Source organism: Cyprinus carpio, chromosome B21, assembly GCF_018340385.1.
Source record: "Cyprinus carpio isolate SPL01 chromosome B21, ASM1834038v1, whole genome shotgun sequence".
Lineage (NCBI taxonomy): Eukaryota > Metazoa > Chordata > Actinopteri > Cypriniformes > Cyprinidae > Cyprinus > Cyprinus carpio.
This window is the reverse complement of record NC_056617.1, coordinates 7752662-7775817: the sequence shown is the minus strand read 5'-3', so window position 1 is coordinate 7775817 and position 23156 is coordinate 7752662. Positions and strand designations below refer to the sequence as shown.

At 33.6% G+C, this 23156-nt stretch overlaps 1 protein-coding gene across 1 annotated transcript; it reads left to right on the top strand.

Annotated features, from left to right (window-relative positions):
- The first annotated feature begins 1746 nt into the window (after positions 1–1746).
- Positions 1747–22832, top strand: LOC109046010 (neural proliferation differentiation and control protein 1-like). The gene is made up of 9 exons (XM_019063817.2): positions 1747–2110; positions 13017–13175; positions 17927–18010; positions 18616–18819; positions 19238–19304; positions 19862–19943; positions 20028–20107; positions 20754–20853; positions 21415–22832. The coding sequence occupies exons 1-9, from the start codon at positions 2005–2007 to the stop codon at positions 21460–21462; spliced, it is 930 nt and encodes a 309-aa protein (XP_018919362.1). The 5' UTR covers positions 1747–2004; the 3' UTR covers positions 21463–22832.
- The last annotated feature ends 324 nt before the right edge of the window (positions 22833–23156 follow it).

The following is a 23156-nucleotide window of genomic DNA, read 5'->3' as shown; positions in this document are numbered from 1 at the left end:
GAAGCATTGATTTTGTTTCTGGCATCATGTTTTTGCAGTTGATAGTACCAAAACTGACCGTAGAAAGCCCTGTAGAAAAGTCTCTTGCCTCCTGTGCACATCCTGTCTGGCTTTCTGTCCCAGGACTCGATCCATCCACAGGTAAGCAAGGGCACAAATCTCCTTATACAGTAAACTGTATGTCTCAGCACAGTATGTCATCAGTTTTAACCTCACTGAGGTGAGGTTTCAAAATCAGTTCTTGCAACTTGTAAGTTTTCATGTCTGTTTTGTTTTGAATCTTTTTGGTTTGCAGTGGCCCGTCCTGTGTATATATATAATAATTGCAAGTCTCACTATTAATGTAACATTTGAGTCTTGAAGGTTGTGGATCTCTGAATATGATGGTGATAATTTTTTAACTTTACAGGATTTAATACTTATTTATTATCTCTATACTCAGGCGAGGACCTTGAGCTATCTGATGGCAACAGCCCTGAAGACCCCAGATTGGGAGCAAAAAAAATAATGCTCAATAAATAATGCAGGAAATATGTCTTTGTGCCTGTACATGTATGTATGTATTTGTTTGTTTGCTTGTTTGTTTATTTTTCCCTAAAAAATGTCCACAAGAAGCAATGCATGAGAAAGAAAACAAACAGCTTGCATGTGGTAACTTTGGCCACTAGGTGCCACTATAAGCATGAATTTTAAATTTCATAAACATGACATCTGAATTTCCATGTTATTTTATCTGTTCATTGTCCTACTCTTAATGTATTTATAATAAGTCTAATACAGTAAATTACTAAAAAAAAAATGTATATGCCTCAGGTTGCACATTATATGCAATATTTTATGTAATATTTCACTAACTAATGTTTAAGAACTGAAAAACCCAGTTAGACAAAAGTGTTTTTCTAGCAGTGGCTTTGTGTGTTTAAAACAGAAATCAATTAAAAACTAAAAATTCCAATATCATATTTATGCTATAGCTGAACACACAATAACACCACACTGACATTCATTTTAGACCCAACAATAAGGTTGAACGGTTTTCTCACAAGAGTATTTATCATGAATGTCAGATTGGGGCTAGCTACCCTGTGTTTTAAACATTGTCATTTTAAGACAGTTCATTATTTACAATTTCTTTCTTCCAAAACAAGGATTTTATACTGTTGTTCAGTTTTGCAACTTAACAGTCTTACATTTTATTGAACATTTTTACATTCTACTGAGAAGACTGTAAGGGGCCAATAGAGACGAATGGATTCTCTGTAGTGAATGGGTGCCATCAGAATGAGTTCAAACAGCTGATAGACACAGAATAATATTCAAATGTCTCAAATATGGATTTGTTTCTTACAAACATACAGATTTTCACTTTACAAGATTGACGGATTCATGAAGTTTAGGTGTAGATTATTGTGATGTTTTTATCAGTCGTTTGGCTAAATTTCTTCAAATCTGTTCTGATGAAGACACAAACTCATCTACATCTTGCATGTTCCGAAGGTGAATAAATTTTCATTTTTGGGTGAATCATTCCTTTAATGGCAAGTTCCCCACTGTGACAACTTACAGTTTGATAACATGCTCTGCTATTATTTTTTATTTTCAAATAAATTATTTTCTTTGTCCCGTGACAAATAAGTCTTTACTTAAAATTTAAATATCTTTCGTTTTGTTAACAGAACGTTCCCTCACCTGAGAGAAGAAGCACCCACGTCAGCGTGATTGCGTCACGAGCTCATTGAAACTGTTTTAATCTCTCCTGTAGCGTGTTTATCACTGGAGGTCCTCCTCCTCCTCCTCCTCCTCAATCTCTCTCTCCTCTATCTTTAGCTCTGTAACGTTACCACACAGGCAGCGGCTTAACACTCTTCTTGTGTTGACGCTCCCATCTTTATTCGGGCCAGGTTGTCTCTCTCGGTAGTGTACGTCCATCCGACCCACACAGATGAGGGAATGACACTCCGGAGCTTTTATCTGCTGTCCTGGACTTGAGAAGCGCAGTGAAGGATGTTGTTTTGCCTGAGCCGGAGCGCTCGGCGAGCCCGGGCCTCCCTCCTCCTGCCCGGGGTCTTGATCTGCGTAATCTTGGCCGCCGTCGGTGCGAGTATGCCGGGTAAGTCTCTGTCTGTCTGACATATGGTAGTGGCTCAGCAGCTTTTGTGAGCTTTTATTTATTATAGGCCATTTGTTTTGAAACATTTGTTATGTATTTCATAGTATGTGATGTGAGAACACTGTTTAAAGTGGTTCAAATTGTATTTAAATATGTTATATCGTCGATTTCCAAAGCTGAATTTGAGTTTGAATATTTATATTTTTGAATTTCTGTCGTTTATATATGTGGGTTATTCTTTACTACACTTTTATAGAAGATTTTTGCCAGAATGAACCGGATTGAGATTTAAGATGACCCTAATCTGGTTGAACAAATGAAGAAAAAAAGTAAAAAAAAAAAAAAAAAATATTGAAGGAGGAAAGGAAATTATAATAGAATTTCCTTGTGGCTCTTTCCCCTCCTGGACATAGATTATATACCGTTGCATTAAACTGAGTGTTGCATTTTAAGTCTAATTTATAGTAGCTATTATCATGTATTTGCATGCTTTTAAAATGATGCTTACATTGCACAACCATTAACATATTCATTATTGAAATACAGAGTCATGTACATTTTAATTTTATTTATATACATTTAATGTAGGAGGGACAGCGTGACTTTTAGATGAACTTCAGCTCCTTTATTTTAGCTTTAGTGGAAGTTATTACTGCATTTTTGAACATTTTCTTTTTCTTTTTTTACTGAAACTAATTTTAGATCATGCAATAATTGGCAATCACCCAGCTGTACCACAGTTTTTAGAAATTAGAATTCTTTTTTTTTAATATATATATTGCTACGTATACTGTGGTTAGGCTAACTGAGACTTGTTATAGCACTTATATATCATTGCTCTTTTGTTGTTTTTGATTGCTTCCATTGTCCTCATTTGTAAGTCGCTTTGGATAAAAGCGTCTTCTAAATGACTAAATGTAAATGTAAAAATATATATATATATATATATATATATCGCTCTTATTCAGCATGTGGTGACCCATTTGCACTTTACTGGAAATATGACTCGAGGAAATCCATATATTTTATTTATTTTCTATGCTCATCGAGTCAGTGTCTGATTGATGGCTCAAATGTTCATTGTAATAGTCTAAGAGTTTCATAGTGGGCAGTGTGAACTGAATTGTGGGATGTGAGTGCAGTAATTATGGAGAACATAAGAAGAGATTATCTGTCCAAGCTTCTTTTCCAGACCCCTGTGGAAATGACAACAGCTGGACACTGGCAGGACACTATCACAATCGCTTTCTCACTGACACACATCTGCACAATGAGCACCCTTAGTATGCAGTTGCTGGATAAAACTGTGTGGGTCATCAAACAGGAAAGATTAAAATATTCATATATACTGTATATGTGCTAATATAATCCTTTCTTACCTAAGTATTGCTCTAGGGGTTTTCAGTGTTCTGTAACATGTCCTGAGGCTGATCAGTCTTTCTTTCTCTCTCTTATCTCGTGTCCCAGTGCCTAAACATGTTTATGCATGTTTTCCATTGTAAAGTAGATTGTTTGTTGTTCTCTAGCATGTGACTTCAAAAAAGCTGCCACATTGAACTCCCCCCTCAGGCTGTTGATCTGATCGCCACAGAATAGCATGTCATATATCACACAGAAAGACAGAATTGTGGTTAGAGCCGCTAGCCATGCAGTCATTTCACAGATGGTGACCAGACCTTGTGTGGATAATCAAGCTTGTTTCGCACAGGTGAACAAAGCAACCTGTAGACTGTTTATAAAAAGCAACCCCCAAATGGTTTGCTGCTTGTTTGAGGAGCATTTATAAAAATTATCATAATTTCATAAATGCTATGCTATGATATCTGTAACAGAGTGATGTTAATTTTCATAATAATTTTTTTATGCATTCATACCGGCAGTTATGTTTTTTTTTTCATTTTATTTTGTTTTTAATATTATTTGTTATTATTATTAGTATTAGTCGTAGTAGTGTTTTAATAATATTATTATTTTAATTAATATTATTATTTGTTTTATTATTTATAGTCACATTCTTTTCCATAAAGGTTTTCACTGTCATAAAAGGTGCAGTCATTGGTGTTCATCTTTAATTTAGACTTTTTCTCACCAGTTTGACAAAATCAGGTTGATTTTTGGACAGTATCACATTCAGTGTTATTTTAGTAGTATTTATATGCTATTATAGTGTTTATTAATGTTTTGAATTAACTTTTATTTTTTATGCTTTCAGTTCACATTTTAATTTTAGTTGCAGTAATTTTGGCACTTCAGCTTAACATTTATTTCAGTTAGACTATTTGTCGAGTCAACATTTCTAGTTTTCATTTTTCTATTTTGGTTTTCTTATTTATTTATTTATTTATTTATTATTTAAAATTTATATTTTATTTCATTTCAGGTTTATTTGTATTGCTGATTTATTTTTAATAGTTCCGTTTTTTTTTTTTTTATTACAGAAACAGCCGATCACAGTGGCAGGGTAGGCAACCAATCATTGTGCTGCAGAGACATTTTCCTTGAAGAAAATGTTCCTGGTTAATCTATACCCAAGGAGTGTATTTTGTTATGCTTATTCAAACATGTCCTATAGTCATACCACTCACTCAGAACAAGGAAATGTTTTGCGTTTATTTGTAAGGTTTGAGGTACAACAGGGCTATGTCCTGAGCCTTCTTTTATTTTCATTTGTAAGTTCTGTTAATTGCAGCCTTTTGAAGCTGCTTTGGTATAATCAAGTGGTAAGCTGGAAAATAGGCTATTTAGTTTGTGCACAATAGCATACCAATCTGAAAAAAACTTGAAATTTGAACCTTAAAATGCCACTTTAACCCTGTTCCCCATAAAGCACAGGGTAAAAGAGATGTAAGAAATTAACCCTGCTGTTTCACATATGGGGAACATTCTCTTTCCATTATGCTGCAGTTCTTCTGAACACAGCTCACTTCGTAATGCACTTACATAAGAAGTGTTTGGGTAATGTGAGGTGTCTGAGTACTGCATTGCTCTCTTCGGAGGTGATGGAGTGGATTGAGAAAAGGTTAGCTGTGTTGCTGTGGTAACTGCAGAATTGGACCCTGCGCTTGCTGTCTCAGGGGAACGTGAGGATCTAAGGCTCTACAGAGATCTGGAAACAGCTTGTTGTTGCCACAATGATGATTTGCAGAGCTCACATTGAGAGCGGCAGCTTATCTCTGCAGCAGATCCCTGAATGAGGCCACGTACTGTATACAAACCGCGCCATGTGAGAACAAAGCAGCTGCGGTTGTGTTATCTGCCATTCTGGTGGTGAGACTCAAAATGTGTACTTCTTATAAAGTAAAGGCACAATCAAACATGGTTAACATGTATAATATGCACTATAAAATCCAAACACACCCTTGAGTGCTCAGTAACACACAGCAAACATCCACCCGTAAGTCTTCCCACATTGCGTACACATGTACTGTACGGAAGCTTTCTAAACCAAAATGGAGGTTTCCTTCGCAGGGCTCTTTAATGTCTTAATGTGGCTATTGAAAGATGTGGGCGTAAATCTGGGTTCTCATTTCCTGTGGTCCACTGCACTTCTCTCACTAATGAGGATGTGTGTCATCATTGGGTTTTTGTTAATGATAATTAGGATCTAAGCCAGGCAGAGAAGAGACCCTCAGACGCTTGAAGCACAGTCTGATGTAACAAAAACTCTATTGTGTTCAATACAGGAGAATTCTCCTGTTAATAACTGTTTAAATGTGTATTTATTTCATAATATTGTAAGGATACTAAGTAGGATGTAAAAAGCTGCATATTCATTTTCCAATCTTAACAGGCAAGTTTTCAGTGGCCTGATTGAGTTTGTATGGTTGTAGAACAATGCTTTAACTATAGGTGATCCCCATTAGTATCATCTATAATCACAAGTCCCTTTTGCTGTTCCTAGAAATCCCACAATCAAATATTTTATTGCTGTAGAATTGAAGTATTAAAATGATCCTACATCCATCTGTAATCAGTTACTCTGTGCAAATGAAGAGTGGAAGCCTGCCTGCCCTACTACACTTCTTCACTCTCACACACATTCAAAATATTAATTTAAAGAATTTAATTAAACTGCATTATGCAGTCAAATATACTTTGATGTTTGATTAATTAGGATATATCATGTATATGTAGTATGTGTGTAAATATACACTACTGTACAAAAATTTTGGGTCAGTAAGGTTTCTTTAAAGAAATTGGGGATTTTATTCAGAAAGGATCCATTAAATTGTTTGAATGTGACAGTAAAGATGTTTATAATGTTTAAAAAGATTGTTTGAAATAAATGATTCTGTTCTTCTGAACTTTCAATTAATTAAAGAATCCTGAAAAAAAAATACATCGTAGTTTGCATAGTTTTTTTTTTTTACTTTTATAATATTAAACTATTAAACTGTTGGCAATAATAAGACCAAATCAGCATATTAGAATGATTTCTGAAGGAAACTGAAGACGTAATGTTAAAGGCTGCTGAAAATTCAGCTTTACCATCACAGGAATAAATTGCATTTAAAAATATATTAAAATAGAAAAGGGGTGCACAATAAATATCGGCCGATAATTAATGCGCTTCTAGTCAGAAAAACGGTTATCTAATCAGCGGTAAATTCCATCAGGTGCATGGTTTCACATAGAGCAGCTGTTACTACACAGAGCCGTTGTTAACTGACAAGCTGTGCAAATCCACCTTCATTATCAGCGTGGATTTGCGCTCTATGTGAAATCACGCACCTGATGGAATTTACCACTGATTAGAGAACCGGCTTTACTGACGAGATGCGCATTAATTATCGGCCAATATTTATCGTGCACCCCTAATATTTCATAATATTTACTTTATTTTGATTAATTAAATGCAGCCTTGGTGAATGTAAAAGTTTCAGATAAAAAAAGTAATTTTTGAGATATACCATTATATTTAAGAATAATATTTGAGAGTTGTGTGAAATGTAACCCAGTCATGGTTACCACTCTGTGCGGTCTGGATCCAGACATAATCACATTAGCACCTTGCTATGTAGCGGGTGATAGCCAGACAGCATAGTTTCCATAGCAGCAGGGACTGTAGCCCATTCCCATGAAGTTAATAAGTACCGATAGTGAGAAAGAGCCAAATGGATGGAAACAGGTGAGCCCATTGCCTGTAAAGCTAGGAGAGTCTCACAGAATCAACTTTAAAGCTCTATTTTCAGATCAAGAATGTTGGATTGAGAATGCATGTTTGTTTAAGCAAAATGCTATGAATATTTATGACGCATCAAATTGTGTGCTATTGCTGTTTTAAGTGATGAAGACAGGAGAAGAAACCCACAGTCCCAATCTGTATCTCGATCGTTGAATATCATCGAAACTTGGCAATGAATTTGTTTGACTTGGACCAGAAGGCAACCTTGTACCTACATAGCAATGTTCTAAAAAAAGCTGTGAACACTGTAGCAAATGCATAGTGGTGTTGTGGCAGCAACTTTTGCATTTGCATGCTTTACATCTTCAGAAAATCTAAAGTCTAGGTTAATAACATGAGTTTGTCTGTGGCCATGGAAGAGAGCCAAATTAAATGGGCAAAACTAACTGGCACTTAGCTTGACTTTAACTGGAGCAACAGGAAGTCCACACAATGGGAGTTTCCCTTTATCCATCCACACTTTCCTGTTCATGGCATCTCCTATCACAACTGCAAAATTATTATCCAGCTGAAAAATTTGATTTACTTTATTTCTTCTTAACAGGTTTTTTAAACGTTTGTGGCCACTTATGATTCACATCCTACCTCACAAAGTAAATGGAAGCTGTCAATATTGCCACGTAAGCGTGTCCCTGTTCCTGTGCTGCAGGTCTGTGCTGATGTTGGCTTCCTTCCCGCTCAGAGCTCAGTTAATGATTTCTCAGCCAGCAGCAGATGGTTAGAAATATTCATTTTTAATCTTAATCAGATTTATGATATGCAAATCTTTCTTATGTAATCGCGTGTGCTTTTCTTTGGCTGAGCAAAAGATCAGAGATGTTTTGACAAAATCTTACTTCACAACCAACTGAAGTAGGGGTTTTGGTGTTATTTTAGGAAAATTATAGATGTGTTAGGAAACAAAAGGTCACAACAATGTGTTTACAACCAGTTCAATTTCTTATTTTTTAAGTTAGCTGATTTAAGTTAGCTGACAAAAGCACAGCCAAAAAGGAATCCATCCATTTTTTTTCTCTTGTTTAAATGTGAACTGGTGTGATAAGACCAAAATGCTAAACTATCTAATAATTAATTAATCATTTAAATCAATTTAATACTATGGTAACAATGTTTTGCAATGTGATTCATACTAAAAATTAGAAAAAATTCAACCAAAAATATTTTATAGATTACATGACCTTGCAGGAATTATGATTTTTTTTTATTGTATTTTTAAAAAGTATTTTAATTAATTTACAAATAGAAAATACCTCATCACATTTAACTTTATTTTTTATATTTTATAGATTATATAACCATGTTGAATTGCTGATTTATTTTATTTTTTATTTCTTATTAAATACTTTTCAAATAAAAAATAACTAATCACTTTATTGTTTTTATCATTATTATTATTATTATTATGGAACTAAGTGGACATTCATTTAGTATCATGTTATGAGTACAAAATATTTCAACAGTAACACTTCTTACTAGATGAGCCATGCTTGAGTGCCGACAAACACACTTATGGTAGCATATCAGATTATTTATTTTTATATAAATAGATACAGTATTATGTTATATAGTATTTTTTATATATTTAATATATTTTTTATTTTATATTTTAAAGTTTGCTTTAGAAATGGCCCTGTGTCCAATAAGATCCACTGGTTAGTGCTCCTTTCTTTTCCAGGTCTACATGTCTACATACACATCAGTGGCCATCTCATTTCTATTAGCTAGTCCTTCAAAGAGTCCAGATGTAATTCTAAGTAGTCTGTCAGGTTTGACTTTGATCAGTGTTATGTCATTGATGTTTCGATGAGCAGAGATGGACTGGCGATCAAAGCATTTTCTCTCCAACCAAATACATTATGGTTTCTGATAAATAGTCTGCGAGCCCTGTTTGCTAAAATAATGGGATTCTAAACAAAAGCAGATATTTTGAAATCTCAGTGGTATTTTGTCCATGCAGTAAGTCGGTGAGGTCCAGTGTCGGTATATAGGTATCCAGTATATATATATCTATATATATATATATATATATATATATATATTATATATATATATATATATATATATATATATTATATATATATAAAAAAAACACTGATTTTCATAGTAGAAAGAAAGTTATGGGGTTTGGGACAATATAAGGAACAGTTTCGTTTTTGTTTTTTTGGTGATACATTCCTTTAAGAACATTTTACCTAAAAGTAATTGTGCTGCAAGATCATTTTAGATCAAATATTCAGCTAAATAAAACAGTAGTCAAGTAGTTATTTAAATAGAAGTACATTTACTGCAGAGTAGCTTAAAAAACCTGTTGCTTCCAAATTTCCTCCTTATTTCCAAGCACAGCTTGAGCTTGTGGTTGATTGTGTAAATTAATGTCCATGACCGGCTGGAGGTGGGCGGCCCAGCGGGGTGTTTAGAGGAATGTGCATCTCTCACATGCACACATACAGTTGCACTTCATTAGTCAGTTAATCTCAGTTCTCATGACTCCTCGTCCAGATTTAAAAGCAATCTGGTGGTGTTTTATCAAGACTAATGAGACATGAGGAGGTCTATGACAAGTGTGAGCAGAAATCAATGCATATTGAGCAGCAACATCTGATAAAGGGTACAATTGTGATATAGTCAAAGCTAATGGCAAGATCCTTGCAGGGATCGATCCAAACACCTTCCACTTAGCTTTACCTCTGGCACACATCTGAAGATAAAGATATCTTTATATAAATATCTTCTATAAAGATATATGCATCTTTTTTTTTTTCTTTTTTTTTGGTATAAACTCTATTATATTTTTCTCATAAATTCATCACTTGGTAGAAACTTGCCAACAGGTTCTGTGACAGATTCTGGCTTTGTTGGGATTTTGCAGTTTATGTTAATATTATATATTTCAGTGATTATTTTAAGGACACTACCAGTAAAAAGTTTGAAATTTTTATTTCTTTTATTCAGCAAGGAAGGATGCATTAAATTGATCAAAAGTGGTGGTGCAGATATATGTTGCAAAAGACATTTTTTTTTCATCACGATTTCCATATAAATATTTAGCAGCACAATGTTTTCAACATTGATAATAATAAGAAATTCTTGAGCAGCAAATCAGCATATTAGAATGATTTCTGATGGATCACATGACACTGAAAATTCGGCATTGCCATCAAAGTATATGGAAAAAAAACAGTTATTTTAAATTGTAATAATATTTTACCATATTACTGTATGTTTAATAAATAAATGCAGGCTTTATGAGCATTTCAAAAATGTAAAAAAATTCTTACAGGCTTATTTTTTTGAAAGTGCATTTGTCAGCAATTTTGGTGTGTGTTGAGTCGCCGCTTGATATGTACTGCAGAATCAGGTGTTTGATATGAAATAGTTTCTAGTCTATTAATCTGTTCTTTAAAATGTCTATTAGAACAGAACATATGTGTGTCTATGTACAATACTGCTGTGGTGTATGGAAGCATTTGCCTTGGCAGCGCACTTCTACGCTTTCATAACAGCTCTTTTAATAAATATTGTTGCCTGGAAACACATCGTCCTCAAGGAGGCTTGTGAATATAAAAATGTCACTGTAAAAATGAAAAGCATCATTTAATAATAACACAAGTTTGTCTTGGGCCATTAGTCCAGTTAAGCTCTATTCTCCTTTAAGAACAAGCTGTCTGGGATAAATCGTGAATGATTGCTTTACGCTTAATGAAATTCTTCCGGATGGAAAATGTGTCATTCTTTGATATTCTGCTGTGAGTTTCTACTGACGTCTGTCAGATGATGTCAGAGTGAAGGATAGAGATCCAGTCATCACACAACACTGAAGCACTTATACTCAGCAGTCGGCAGCTCAAATTATTAGACATTTTGCTTGGAGTGTCTCACTATGGGTTCTGGAAGTAAAAATACTTTTAATTTTCTTCAGACATAAATTGTTTTTTAGCTTTATCGTATACTATTTTAAGGAATGCCTACCATGCCATGAGCTCCCAGGTTGTTAAGTAATGGAATATGCATAAGTATATGGTTTTATTTCCAAATTCCTGTAGAAGTAATAAGTGTTTTTGTTGACTCAGTGCCATTACTAATATTTAAAAAGCAAAGTGGCTAATTTCTAGTGTAATGGAGAAATACATTTTAATGACAGCAAAATAGATGTGCATTGGATGAATTTATTTTATAATATTTTCTTAAAATTCACAAAAAAAGGAAAAAAAAATAAAACAGAAAATGTACACCAATGTACACACAGGCTCACAGAAGATTAAAGCTAAAATCATAAAATTAATAAATTAAAATAAAACGAACATAAATTATATTTCAAAACTAAAACGTATTTTAATTCAGCTAGTTGGCACGGCAACATTTCTTATTTTAGTTGAGGTACTAAAATAACTTTAAAAAAATTAATAAACACAAATAAATAAAAATATCAAAAACACAACAAAATTACTAAAACTTAAAGTAACGTTAAAATAAAAACAAAAAATAAAATCTTAAAAATTAGCAAAAACTAGAATAGTATATTTAACAATACTAAAATTACTCCCTGTCACAGCACACACACACACCTGCTGCTGACCCAGTTTCGTTCTGCACCCCCACAGGGTGATTACACAGAAAATTGAAGGATTTATAGAGAATAGGAGCTCGTATGAAAAAGTATCATTGAAAAGAAGGAGCTGAGATTATGATTGCGTCTGTGGACCGATTTGAATCATTCAAGCGTGTTTGTACCAATGACTGATTTTAGATTCTCTAGAGCGATTGAGAGTCAGTCAAGGATATGAGGCAGACTTAATTCAATAGCATTGATGTCACTGGGTACTTCAGTTACCGTTACCATTGAATTTTTCTGAGGCTTTAAGGAATTTTCAGGTTCAAGTAAAGTTCTATCGACAGCATCTGCGGGATGCTTTTACGTCATATCCTTCTGTTCTGGCTTTGCATGAACATGACCAGTTGAAAATAAAATATATGGATATACACTAACATTTCTTTATATATATATATATAATTTAAAAAAAATTGTGATTGCAAACAAGGTTATCAGCAGCCATTACTCAGGTCTTTAATCCCATGATCCTTCAGAAATCATTCTAATATGCTAATATGATTCGCTGTTAAAGAAACATTTCTTCTTATTATCAGTGTTGAAAACAGTCGTGCTACTTTATATTTTTGTGAAAAAAAAGAAAGCTAATTTTTTTCAGGATTCTTTGATGAATAGAAATAAAAAAACAACATTTATTGCATATAAGTATAATATAAGTATTTTAAAACAAAGTTTAACTCTTAATCAGTTTTTATTTTCAAATGGTAAACAACGGATATCAAGAAATGAAATTGATTTTAAAGAGACTTGTTTTTGTGCAATAGATACTATGCAAATAAAGATCATTTATGAGTATTTTATGTAATGTTTAGTAATATAAATGTTCCCTTTTTCCTCAGTATGTTTTTTTTATTATCTGTGTCATAATTTGAAAGAAAAAAAACAACATCATTATGAATTTTTAACGGGACATGATATTCTTTACCTGCAGAAACAACAACGCCAATAAAAAAACATCACAGGTGATTGAATGCTGAAATTATGACTTTTAATGAACACCATTTTCTTCACCTGTCATCAACACCTGGTGCACTACTGCATAATGATTTATGTTATTTGTATAAATAATTTTTTTTGTTGTTCTTTCAACATGTTTTTTTCTATTTTCTCAGCAAGCAAGTGCCCCGATCACATAGACTGTGCCAGAAAGGGGCGGCACTTTTGCAAGACTGGCTCCTCCCACTGTGGCCCCTGCCTCTCCCCATTGGAGGAAGATAACGCAGGACATTGTGTTGCTCCAAGGACACACTTTCTCCAACAACACCACCAAGGTACGAAGGCTTTCACACATTCACCCTACCCTCCTTCTGGCTACTGTGTCACCATTTATTTAGCACCTATTGCCTATCTGGCCGTTGCTTTGGTGTGAGTCAGGCGGCACAGAACCGTTTTCTCAAGCCAAATGCTATGCATTCATTAACCGAACCCTTGGCCTGTGACTAATGCCATCGTGACAGAGGAGATGATGTTGATGGTTTAGACCGCAGATCCTCCCATCATCTGCCCTGTGCTTTTGCTCTCGTTTCTCTCCTCTCTCACTGTTTCTGTTGGTTTTGTGATGAGCATAATGCTTAATCTCTCTCTCTGTCTCTCCTCGTGTGGCAGACACAAATGAATTAAATCAATCATATATATTGCACACGCGTGTCTCTGTGCACACCCTTCTCTAAACCAAATCCAATTTAACACTGGAACATTTTCAAACATTTAAAACAGGCAGGGTTAACCTTACAGTAGGACTAGGATTTAAAATCATAGCTAAAAAACCTTTGCATAGCTATGAGAGGAAACATTGACATCTAACAGCCCTTGGAAAAAAAAAACAGCTAATCTTACACAATAAAGCATATACTTAAACCCAAAGAAGAAATAAAATGGTCAATGAATAAGCGTCATGTGTACAATTCTGTGCCCTAAACTCCTAAAATATTGGTGTCTTATATTTTAAAGCAGTAAATGCAATTTGGGAAAGAAACCAGTCATATCTCTACATGTGTGAAAATATTCAGATGGTAACCCCCTTTTTGTAATCATTAACATTTTCATAAGTAACTGTAATTTAATTATACATTTTCAGATTACAGTTACATTTATTTTGTAATTAAATAACATTATTCTGTTGCATGTAACTAGTTACTCCAAACACTGAACTTAAATATTATATCTTTTCATGTTTAAAAGTCTGTCTACCCAGACGTCCTTGAGAAAAAAAAAAATGAACAGTTTCTCACGCATACGTTTTGTGCATGAAATTGATTAGTATGTCATGTGATACGGTTATATGTAATAAATACTGTATGTGAGAAATATTTAAAATGTGCATATATTAATACAAAATGTTAAGATCCAAAAAATGTTACAAACTTGTTATTATCAATGGCTCTGACAACTATAATGTAGTTCCATGACAGCTATATATTCATAAACTGTTTTGAAAAATAAGATTACACATGGGAAATTCCCAAACATTGTCTCCCATCCATGCCAACTCTCCTACCCTCTTTCTCATTCTCTGAAACACCTTTCCTGTAATGAGTGATTCAGCTCTCCAAACACAGACCTGCCTCGCTGATGAAGAGTGTGATAAAGGGCTGCTTTCATTTCAAGCGTTTCATTTGTGTAACTAGAGCCTGCGTGTTTAGTGTTTAGCAGTGCATTTTACATCATTATCGATAAACAGAGATCTATTCATTAAACGTTAGCTGTTCTGTATTCTCAAGTAGGATAGTTTACCTTGATTTTGAAAGCAGTTTTGTCTCTTACACCTTTACCTCTGGCCTTTTGAAATGCCTTACAGCAGAGTCTTAAAGATTCAAGGAGCGCAAATAAAGTGATAGTTAATGTTAGACCAAGGTGGAACCTGCTGTTAAAGAGTTTACTGCGCAAACAGTCCTGCGTCACCAGTCTCTTTGCTTTAATATGGTTACTAGTGAACAACACAGGGTGTTTTAGAGTTTTAAAGAACAATAAAATTAATTTGGATTTTAATACCCCATTATTTTTTTGAAATCCTGATGATTTTTTTCTCCTGCCCTTGAATTTGGGCCACACTGACAAGGTATTTAACAGCCATCAGCTAAACCGAAGTGTCTGATACTAATCATCATCCGTCTATGTAGGTCAGCAGTCTCGTTCTTGCAGCACTGATCAGACAGAGAGAGAGAGAGAGACAACGGACAAAAAATAAACACCTGCCTGATTTTAACACTTACGTGGCTATTTTAATTATCATATTGACTGAAACAGACTGGCTGGTAGTACTATCTGTGTTAACTTGCATGTCAGTGAATCACATATAATAACTGTACTTTTGTTTTTTGATTTGAGCACTCAATTCTGTCAAAAACACTTTTGCATTTTAGTAAAGCCATCACTAGGTGGCAGAATAATCGTGTCCAAAACTTCAAAAATAGCCGGTTTCCTGCCTATTAGTTTCAGTGCTTTATATCTGGCTAGTTAAAGAAAGTCAGAGAAAATAGTGTGTCCCAAATTATATTATGACAAAAGCAGCCAGGATTATATATATTTTCATCAGGATTTTTGAAGTATGTATTCATGCATTTGTTTTTTGTTAATATGCTCATTGTACATGCAAATTCAAACAGTAAATGGTCTGTAGTATCAAGGCACAATTTTGTGAAAACATAATGTCTTAACATTGCCATTCTGAAAAAAAATGTAGATGTAGAAACAATTTTCACACATTGAACTAAACCTGAAATTTTAAGGGAGAAAGACTGAAATAGCATCTTCCTTTAAAACATACTCCAATAATCTTTTACAATCTTTTATTTAAAAAAAAAAAAAATCACATCACCAGTGAAGTGCAGACTTGTAGTTAGCAATAAAAAAATCAAAAAAAAATAAACATAATATTATAATATATAATATAAAAATACTCATTTGATTTTGTAATAATAATATGAATTCTTACAGTTATAGTGTTTACAGATTAAATTGCATGTAAAGTTGTGGAACAAGTTGTCTATTCTTCTAGCACCTAAACTTTATTCAATTGTTCATCAGCTTTAGTCAGGCTGGACTGTTTGTGAACACCCCCTTTATGTGTAAACCACAGATTTACAGGTTCACTTGTCCACTCAAAACAAGTACAGATGGTTTGACCCGCCTCCTTTGACACCTGCTGTGGAGTGCGGGGGTGTTCAGCCAGCGATATGTGCTGTTTTATCACATCAGTCTTGTTCCAGGAGGCAGATGGCCAGTCATCTGTAGACTAAACACAAACCTTCTTGACAATAAACAGTAGCTCAAGTCTGTCAGTACTTTATGGTACAGTGCTGAGGCAAGTTTTGATATTTATAGTCTATGTGCAAGGTTGATAATCAAGATAAAGTTGCTGTATGGAAACGTCACTTTTATTCAGCAGCTCTTTGCAGACATAAGATATGTAAAATATGCAACACCTCACCACGCAAAGCCATGGCTGTTAAATTTGTGTAGGTGTAAATTTGTGATCTTTATCAATGTGTCAATCCAGGCCAGAATGTTTTTTCAAGAAAGAGCAAACAAAACCAGGGCTGGGCGATATATTGATTATTTATGATATAGTCAACATTATTTTGTTGGTTATATTAAGAGCTTGGAGATGCAATACATTTTTTACTATCTAAAATTAGCAAACTATAGCTGGTAAATAAATTAAATATTTATTTACAGTGTGTTCAATATTATTTTATTTTAACAAAATGACCAACCTAGGGCTGGATGACATAATGCATATAATTATATTGTTATAAAACTACCTTAACTACCTTGGGCTTGTTGATTATATATTATTATATATTGACAATATATTCTTATTTTTTATTATATTTTATGATATTCTTATATAAATAATATTAACATTGTATTTTTTTTTGATTATATAAAATTAATCAACTAGGGTTGGTTGATGTCATTGTGTTGTATTGTGATTATTATTTAAAATTAATCAACTAGGGCTTGATGTAACTGATATTTGCGATATATTATGTCACACACACACACACACACACACACACACACACACACACACACACACATATATATATATAAAAAAATAATAAAAACCAACTGGGTCTAGATGATGTAATGAATATTTATAGTTTACTAATATTTTGGTGATTTTTATGAAATTAGGGGCTGGTTAATGTAATTTATATTTGCAGTATATTCTATCTTATCTTTTGGTTGTATAAAATTAACCATCTAAGGTTAAGAACTTTTACCATATATATATATATATATATATATATATATAATATATATATATATATATATATATATATATATATTATAAATATATATATATATATATATATATAATATGATCTTATTTTGTTGGTGGTTTAACATTTACTAACCAGTGCTGAATAATTTAATCAACATTTACAAAATATTCAGTATTGTTTTATGCCATTATAAATTATATATTAATATATTATATAAATGTATATAATTATATTTTGGTCAGCATTAATATATTATATACATATATATAATTATATTTCAGATCAGTTGATTTACTGATTCAAAACTCACAACTCTTTCCATTCTGAATGTTGTAGGAGTTTGTGTTGCGTTCTGCCGTGTGAGAGGTAATGAGTGATCACACACCCCCTCTCCCTGACCACACACACACACTCAGGCTGGTTGTCAAGAGGGACGTTCTTCCATAGTCTTGGAATGCAGCTTACTGTCTGGCCAAGCGTACCATTAAACCATGAGCTGCCTTTGTTTTCTCTTTAGAGCGTGTCAAACAAACAACACTCTGGCACACTCTCACTCTCAGGACACACACAGCCCACTCATCACACTTCCCTCACAGATTATGTATGTGAATATTTATATATAATAAGTTTGATAATATACTCTCAATACAATTGAGACTGAGCTGCATTTAATATGAAGTACAGAAAAAAAATGGTACCATGATTTTTGTTCCTGTTCAATGGCAGTTAAAAAAAAGCATGTTTGTCTTTTGATATTTTTACCACATGACATTCTATCTCTAATTCCACAGCCTCTCATCCTGACGTGGATGAAGAAATCGACTATCTGTCCTCCATCATTTCCAAGCAGCAAATGTCAGAAGTCAAACAGCCAGGTTTGAACTATCTGCTCTTAAAATCTGTGTGGTTATGGTTAGTGAGGTAGTGTAGCGGTTATAGTGGTCATGATTCATAGCAAACCCTTCTGAATTTTGCACCTCGCTCGCTCTTTGCTATGTGTGAAGTTTCTGTTTTAATGTAGTGCAGAGTAAAACGAACAACGGTACATTCGGATTGCAGAAATCTTTGCCGCTTAGTTAACGGTGGAAAAATGCTGTTAAACAAGAAAATAATGTAGTAACTTTAGGGACGTAAAATATTTTTTTTACGCTGAAGTAAAGATAAAAATAACACGGTCCTGCCTCATATTTGTGACCCTGGACCACAAAACCAGTCATAAGGGTACATTTTTCAAAATTGAGATTTGTACGTCACCTGAAAGTTGAATAAATAATATTTCCATTGATGTAAGGTTTGTTAGGAACAGACAATATTTGGCCGAGATACAACTATTTGAAAATATGGAATCTGAGGTTGCAAAACAATCAGAATATTGAGAAAATCGCCTTTAAAGCTGTCTAAATGAAGTCCTTAGCAATGCATGTTACTAATAAAAAATTAAGTTTTTCTGACTCTCTCTGTCTCTTCACCTCCTCTCTAGACTCTCGCTCACAGTCTCCTCTGCAATCCCATTCAGAATCGAAGCAGAAGAGTCTGTACAAACCCCCAGCTGTAGAACCAACGACCAGCGGCCCATCCACACCAACACACCAGACCCCTAAATCTCCCCAGCCGGTCACAAACTTGTCCGACCGCCACGGGCCGATCATCTCCCCCCACTCCTCCAGAGACAGCCTGCTAGTCTGTATGTGTCTCTAAGTGTTTTTTCTGATTTGGTTTAAAGCCTAATTATGAGCAATGTGTTGTGAGTTGTTTTTTTTTTTTTTCAATCATTTCAGCATGCATTGACCCAGTTTCCACAGAAATCTTTCTGTGTGCTATTTTTAATGCCATTTAACTGATTTACAAAGACAGCATTTTAAAGCAGGTCCATCACATCTTTTGTACTTTTATAATTGGCTTGTCCTCAGATGTTAGTACACTGTGAGCCTCTCTGAATTATATCGAAACGTCTCTAGCATGTGTCAGTTTACACACTTCACACACATCCCTTATTTTGATGAAGATGTTCTGTATGTGACAGTCCTCCTCATAGTTTTTCTTGTCTGTCTCTATTTCTCTTTCTCTTATAATTGTGTGTGTGTTTGTATCATTGGGAGCAGTGATGATCTCTCTATGCATTATTGTGGGGTCCACGGCGCTTATCATCGCTGCTGTCTGCTGGGTCAGGTAATTTGAATCTTTATTATTTTTATGTGTCAGTCAGTTTGTGACATAAGCCCAAACCATTATCACGCCACTGTAGTGTGTTTCTAAAAACTTCCTGTTCAAACTAATGAAGAAAGAAGCAGATAAAAGTTAGTTCTGTGATATTTAACTACTTTAGGGGGAGAAAACAGTTATTTAGTTTTGCATTAATATAACTTGTAAAAATATATTATAATAATATTAAATTTATTATAATTATAATATCAAATAATGTTAAATATAGCTATAGATAATATAATGTTATAAATAAATTACATTTTTAAATAAATATAAATTGTAATTTTGTTGTCAATGTATCCTTTTATATTTTTCCTTTTGATAAATAATATATTGTAATATTTTTATCCCTTTTTATACTTTTAAATAATAAAAATAAATATCATGTTAGTATAAAAATAAATAATTTTATATAATTTATTAATTTTGTTATTTATAGTGCTTTTTCTAACTCTGTATTTCTCTTGAACTTTAGCCTGATTTTTATTTTTATTTATTTTATTTTTTTTGGTCTTTTCCAGGTTACAGAGAGAAACTCATCTGGCTCAGAAAGTTGATTACCCTGCGTTTCATGCTGCTGGTCCCAATCATAATCATGCTTCAGTAAGAGCATTCGCATTAATGCCAGTTTTACACTTTGACACTTCTTGCATTGTGTGTTTACGACCATCTCTTTCCATGTTTTAGTCTGGGGATAAAACCCTGGCTCACAGTGCTCAGATGTATCACTACCAGCATCAGAAACAACAGATGCTCTCAATGGAGAAGTAAGCACAATATATATCTCTTCATTAGTTTAGTCGCTTTAGCTGCTCCTTTTCTCCTCTCAGCTCTCGGTCCCTGTGATTTCCTTTAACACTATTTGTGTATTTTTTGTAAGTTGGTTTAAGAGAATGCTGACCAAGACCGTGAATATAATTTTCCTTACTCATATCCTTCCTTCTTATTTGCTTCCACTTTCATGTACATATATACATTGCACTTCATATGAATCATGCTAAGAGTACTGGTTTCAAAATATGTTTGCTCAACGGCATTTATGGCATAATGTTGACTGACAACTAAAACTTATTTAAACTTTTTATAAAGTAGTGTATGTTTTTTTATTACCTGCATTATTTGGGAAAAAAAAACATAGGCCTTTTTGTTTGAGTGTAAAGTTGTCTAAATCATCCTTTTTGATGCTGCACTACTTTTATAGTTGGATAAACTTTTGATTATGAAATGTAAATACACAGATTGATATGTCAAATCCCTTTCTGTTATCACTGTGCTATTGTGCGAAGGTTATGACATCATGATAATGAAGATGAAGCAGCCTTTTCCCTGTGGAAAAATATGTATTTACTAAACTTTGCATGTGAGTTATATCTGTTAAAGATGTTAATATAATGATTTTTATTTTGAACACAGACATAAAGCAGAACCTAAAGTCTCAGAGTCTGGGGCCACATCAGATGAGGAGAATGAAGTGGGAGATTTCACTGTGTACGAGTGCCCTGGACTAGCACCGGTGTGTAAACATTTTTGCATTCAGCAGCTTTTTAGCATTAAGCATCTCTATTTATTTTGATTTTATAAATGTGTTTTTATGATAATATGTATATAATAAGTATATATATTTCTAAATAATGTGGTTTAAATTTTAAATTAATTAATAGGAAAAAAAAAATTATTGATTAGTTTTTTTTTACTAAATTTGTTGTAAAATATATAATGCATGCACACTTCCATTCAAAGGTGTAAGGTGTGTAATATATATATATATTTTTTTATTTTAAGAGTCTTATGCTCACCAAGGCTGTATTTATTTGATTAAAAATACAGTAAAAAAAAGGTATTGCTTTAAAATATGAATAAAATTACTAAAATTTTCTAGTGTAAAAATTTTAAATGTAAATGAATTCCAGTTGAATTTTCAGTTGCCATTACTACAGTTTTTGGTGTCCCATGCCTTCAGAAATTGATTTATAAATGCAGTCCTAATATTAAAAAACAAAACAAAAAAACATTAGCTAAACAAGTATGACCATTGTGTATTTTGCTAAATTTGTTGTTGTTTTTCCCTCTTTAGACTGGAGAGATGGAGGTGAAAAACCCATTGTTTGACGACTCCACCTAACACTCCCAGAGAATCACAAGTGACCTGGACACACACACACACACACACCTGCATACTTTTAGAACACACCTAAAAGCATTCCTCCATAGGGTGAAGCTGCATCTGTCACACCACACACAAATGAAAATAATATGACTCTGTTTTTCCTGGAAAATCTGTGCTCAGAACAAAGTGAGAAAAACACCCAAACTCTAAAGATACTGAAGAAGGGGTGGTGTGTAGTAGATCGTAAAAGACAGCAGCGGTTAAAGGGTTTTTCTTTTACTCAGATGCATATACATCAAATCTGAAAGAACTCTTGAATCGCAATCTCTCAGTGGAAACTCAAACCGGCCTTTTAATGCGGTTTCTTTACACCACATCTTGATTCTTCAAGTCTGGGGTTTGTTTTCTCTCACTAGCTTTTTATGTCACCTCCCTTTTAAAATCATTTCTCTTTAGGGTCTTGTTAGGAATCTTTATAAGCATCTTTTTCAGCTAGATGTCATTTTTTAACACGTCTTCGTGTTTTTGGGCAAAGCTGCCTCTTCTTATTATTGTGAAATACACAGTGCTCTCTCACACATTTCCTTGTGTTATTTCTCTCTCCTTATGAGTATTATTTTCTTATTGTCAACTTTTGGTTGTCTTTATCAAAAACAACATAATATATTCTCTTATAGTTGTATTTAATTTGTCTCATTAGTTATTTTTCCTGTGTATGTTCTTTAATATTGAAGTCTCTTTCTCCCTCTCTTTATTTTATTTTTTTCTTTGTATCCCTCAGTAAATATCAAATCCATTTTATCTGATTATATAATGGTTGTGTCAGGAAATGAAATACTAGTTTGACTGAAACAGAGAGATGTTAAGGTTCCTGTGCTCAAATCACTTTAGTGTAAATAAATAAATAAACTTAAATGTATTATATAGTACTTCCTTGAAGTGTACGAGTGATGTCATTGCAGTCACACTTGTGCATACATCAGCTTATGATTCAAGATCTGCTGTTATGATGCTATTAATACACTAAAATACTGTCTTGTTTGGATTAGTTTATTTATTTATTTACATTTTTTTGTCAAATATATTCAGTAGACATTATTCAAAAGTTTGAGGTTATGAAATATGTCTCTTATGCTCACCAAGTCTGCATTTATTTGTTCAGAAATATAGTATAAGGTTTATATTGTATTATATATTTATACAAAGCCTCCCAAGCAGATAGCCAAAAGTAAGGAATTATATAACATTGCATAACATTTAATGCACTAGGGCAACTGTTCCATAAATCAAGTTGGAATGTATGGATAGTGTTGCATCAGCTATATATCAAAGACTTACATTGTGTAAAGTGTATGTTTGACCTTAAATCATGGATTCTTCTGAAACACCTGTCTATGTTTCATTTCTGTTAATACTTGTTTTTAGGTTGGACTTGAAAAAAAGCTGGTTCTCTGAAAGAAACTGAAGCTAAAATGTTTGTTTGTCCTCTCCAGCTCATCCATCTAAACAGAATGTGGCAAGAGGAGACACAACCTCCCCCAGTATAGGTTCTTTTCTGCGATGGGCCACTTAACTGCCCCATAAGGTGTGGTTCAGAGGAGCCCATCACAGATCCAGCCTCATTGAGGTGTCTGTGGGGGGAGAGCCATTAAAGGCCATTGTAACTGTGAATGGTGAGGAAGGCAGCCATAGGCCACCCGATCAAGATA

Excerpts from the sequence above, each read along its gene's own strand:
- LOC109046010 (XM_019063817.2), top strand. The coding sequence starts at position 2,005 with ATGTTGTTTTGCCTGAGCCGGAGCGCTCGGCGAGCCCGGGCCTCCCTC. Across the intron at positions 18,820-19,237 it reads CAGAGACAGCCTGCTAGTCT|TGATGATCTCTCTATGCATT; the intron begins GTATGTGTCTCT and ends CATTGGGAGCAG. Across the intron at positions 20,854-21,414 it reads AGTGCCCTGGACTAGCACCG|ACTGGAGAGATGGAGGTGAA; the intron begins GTGTGTAAACAT and ends TTCCCTCTTTAG.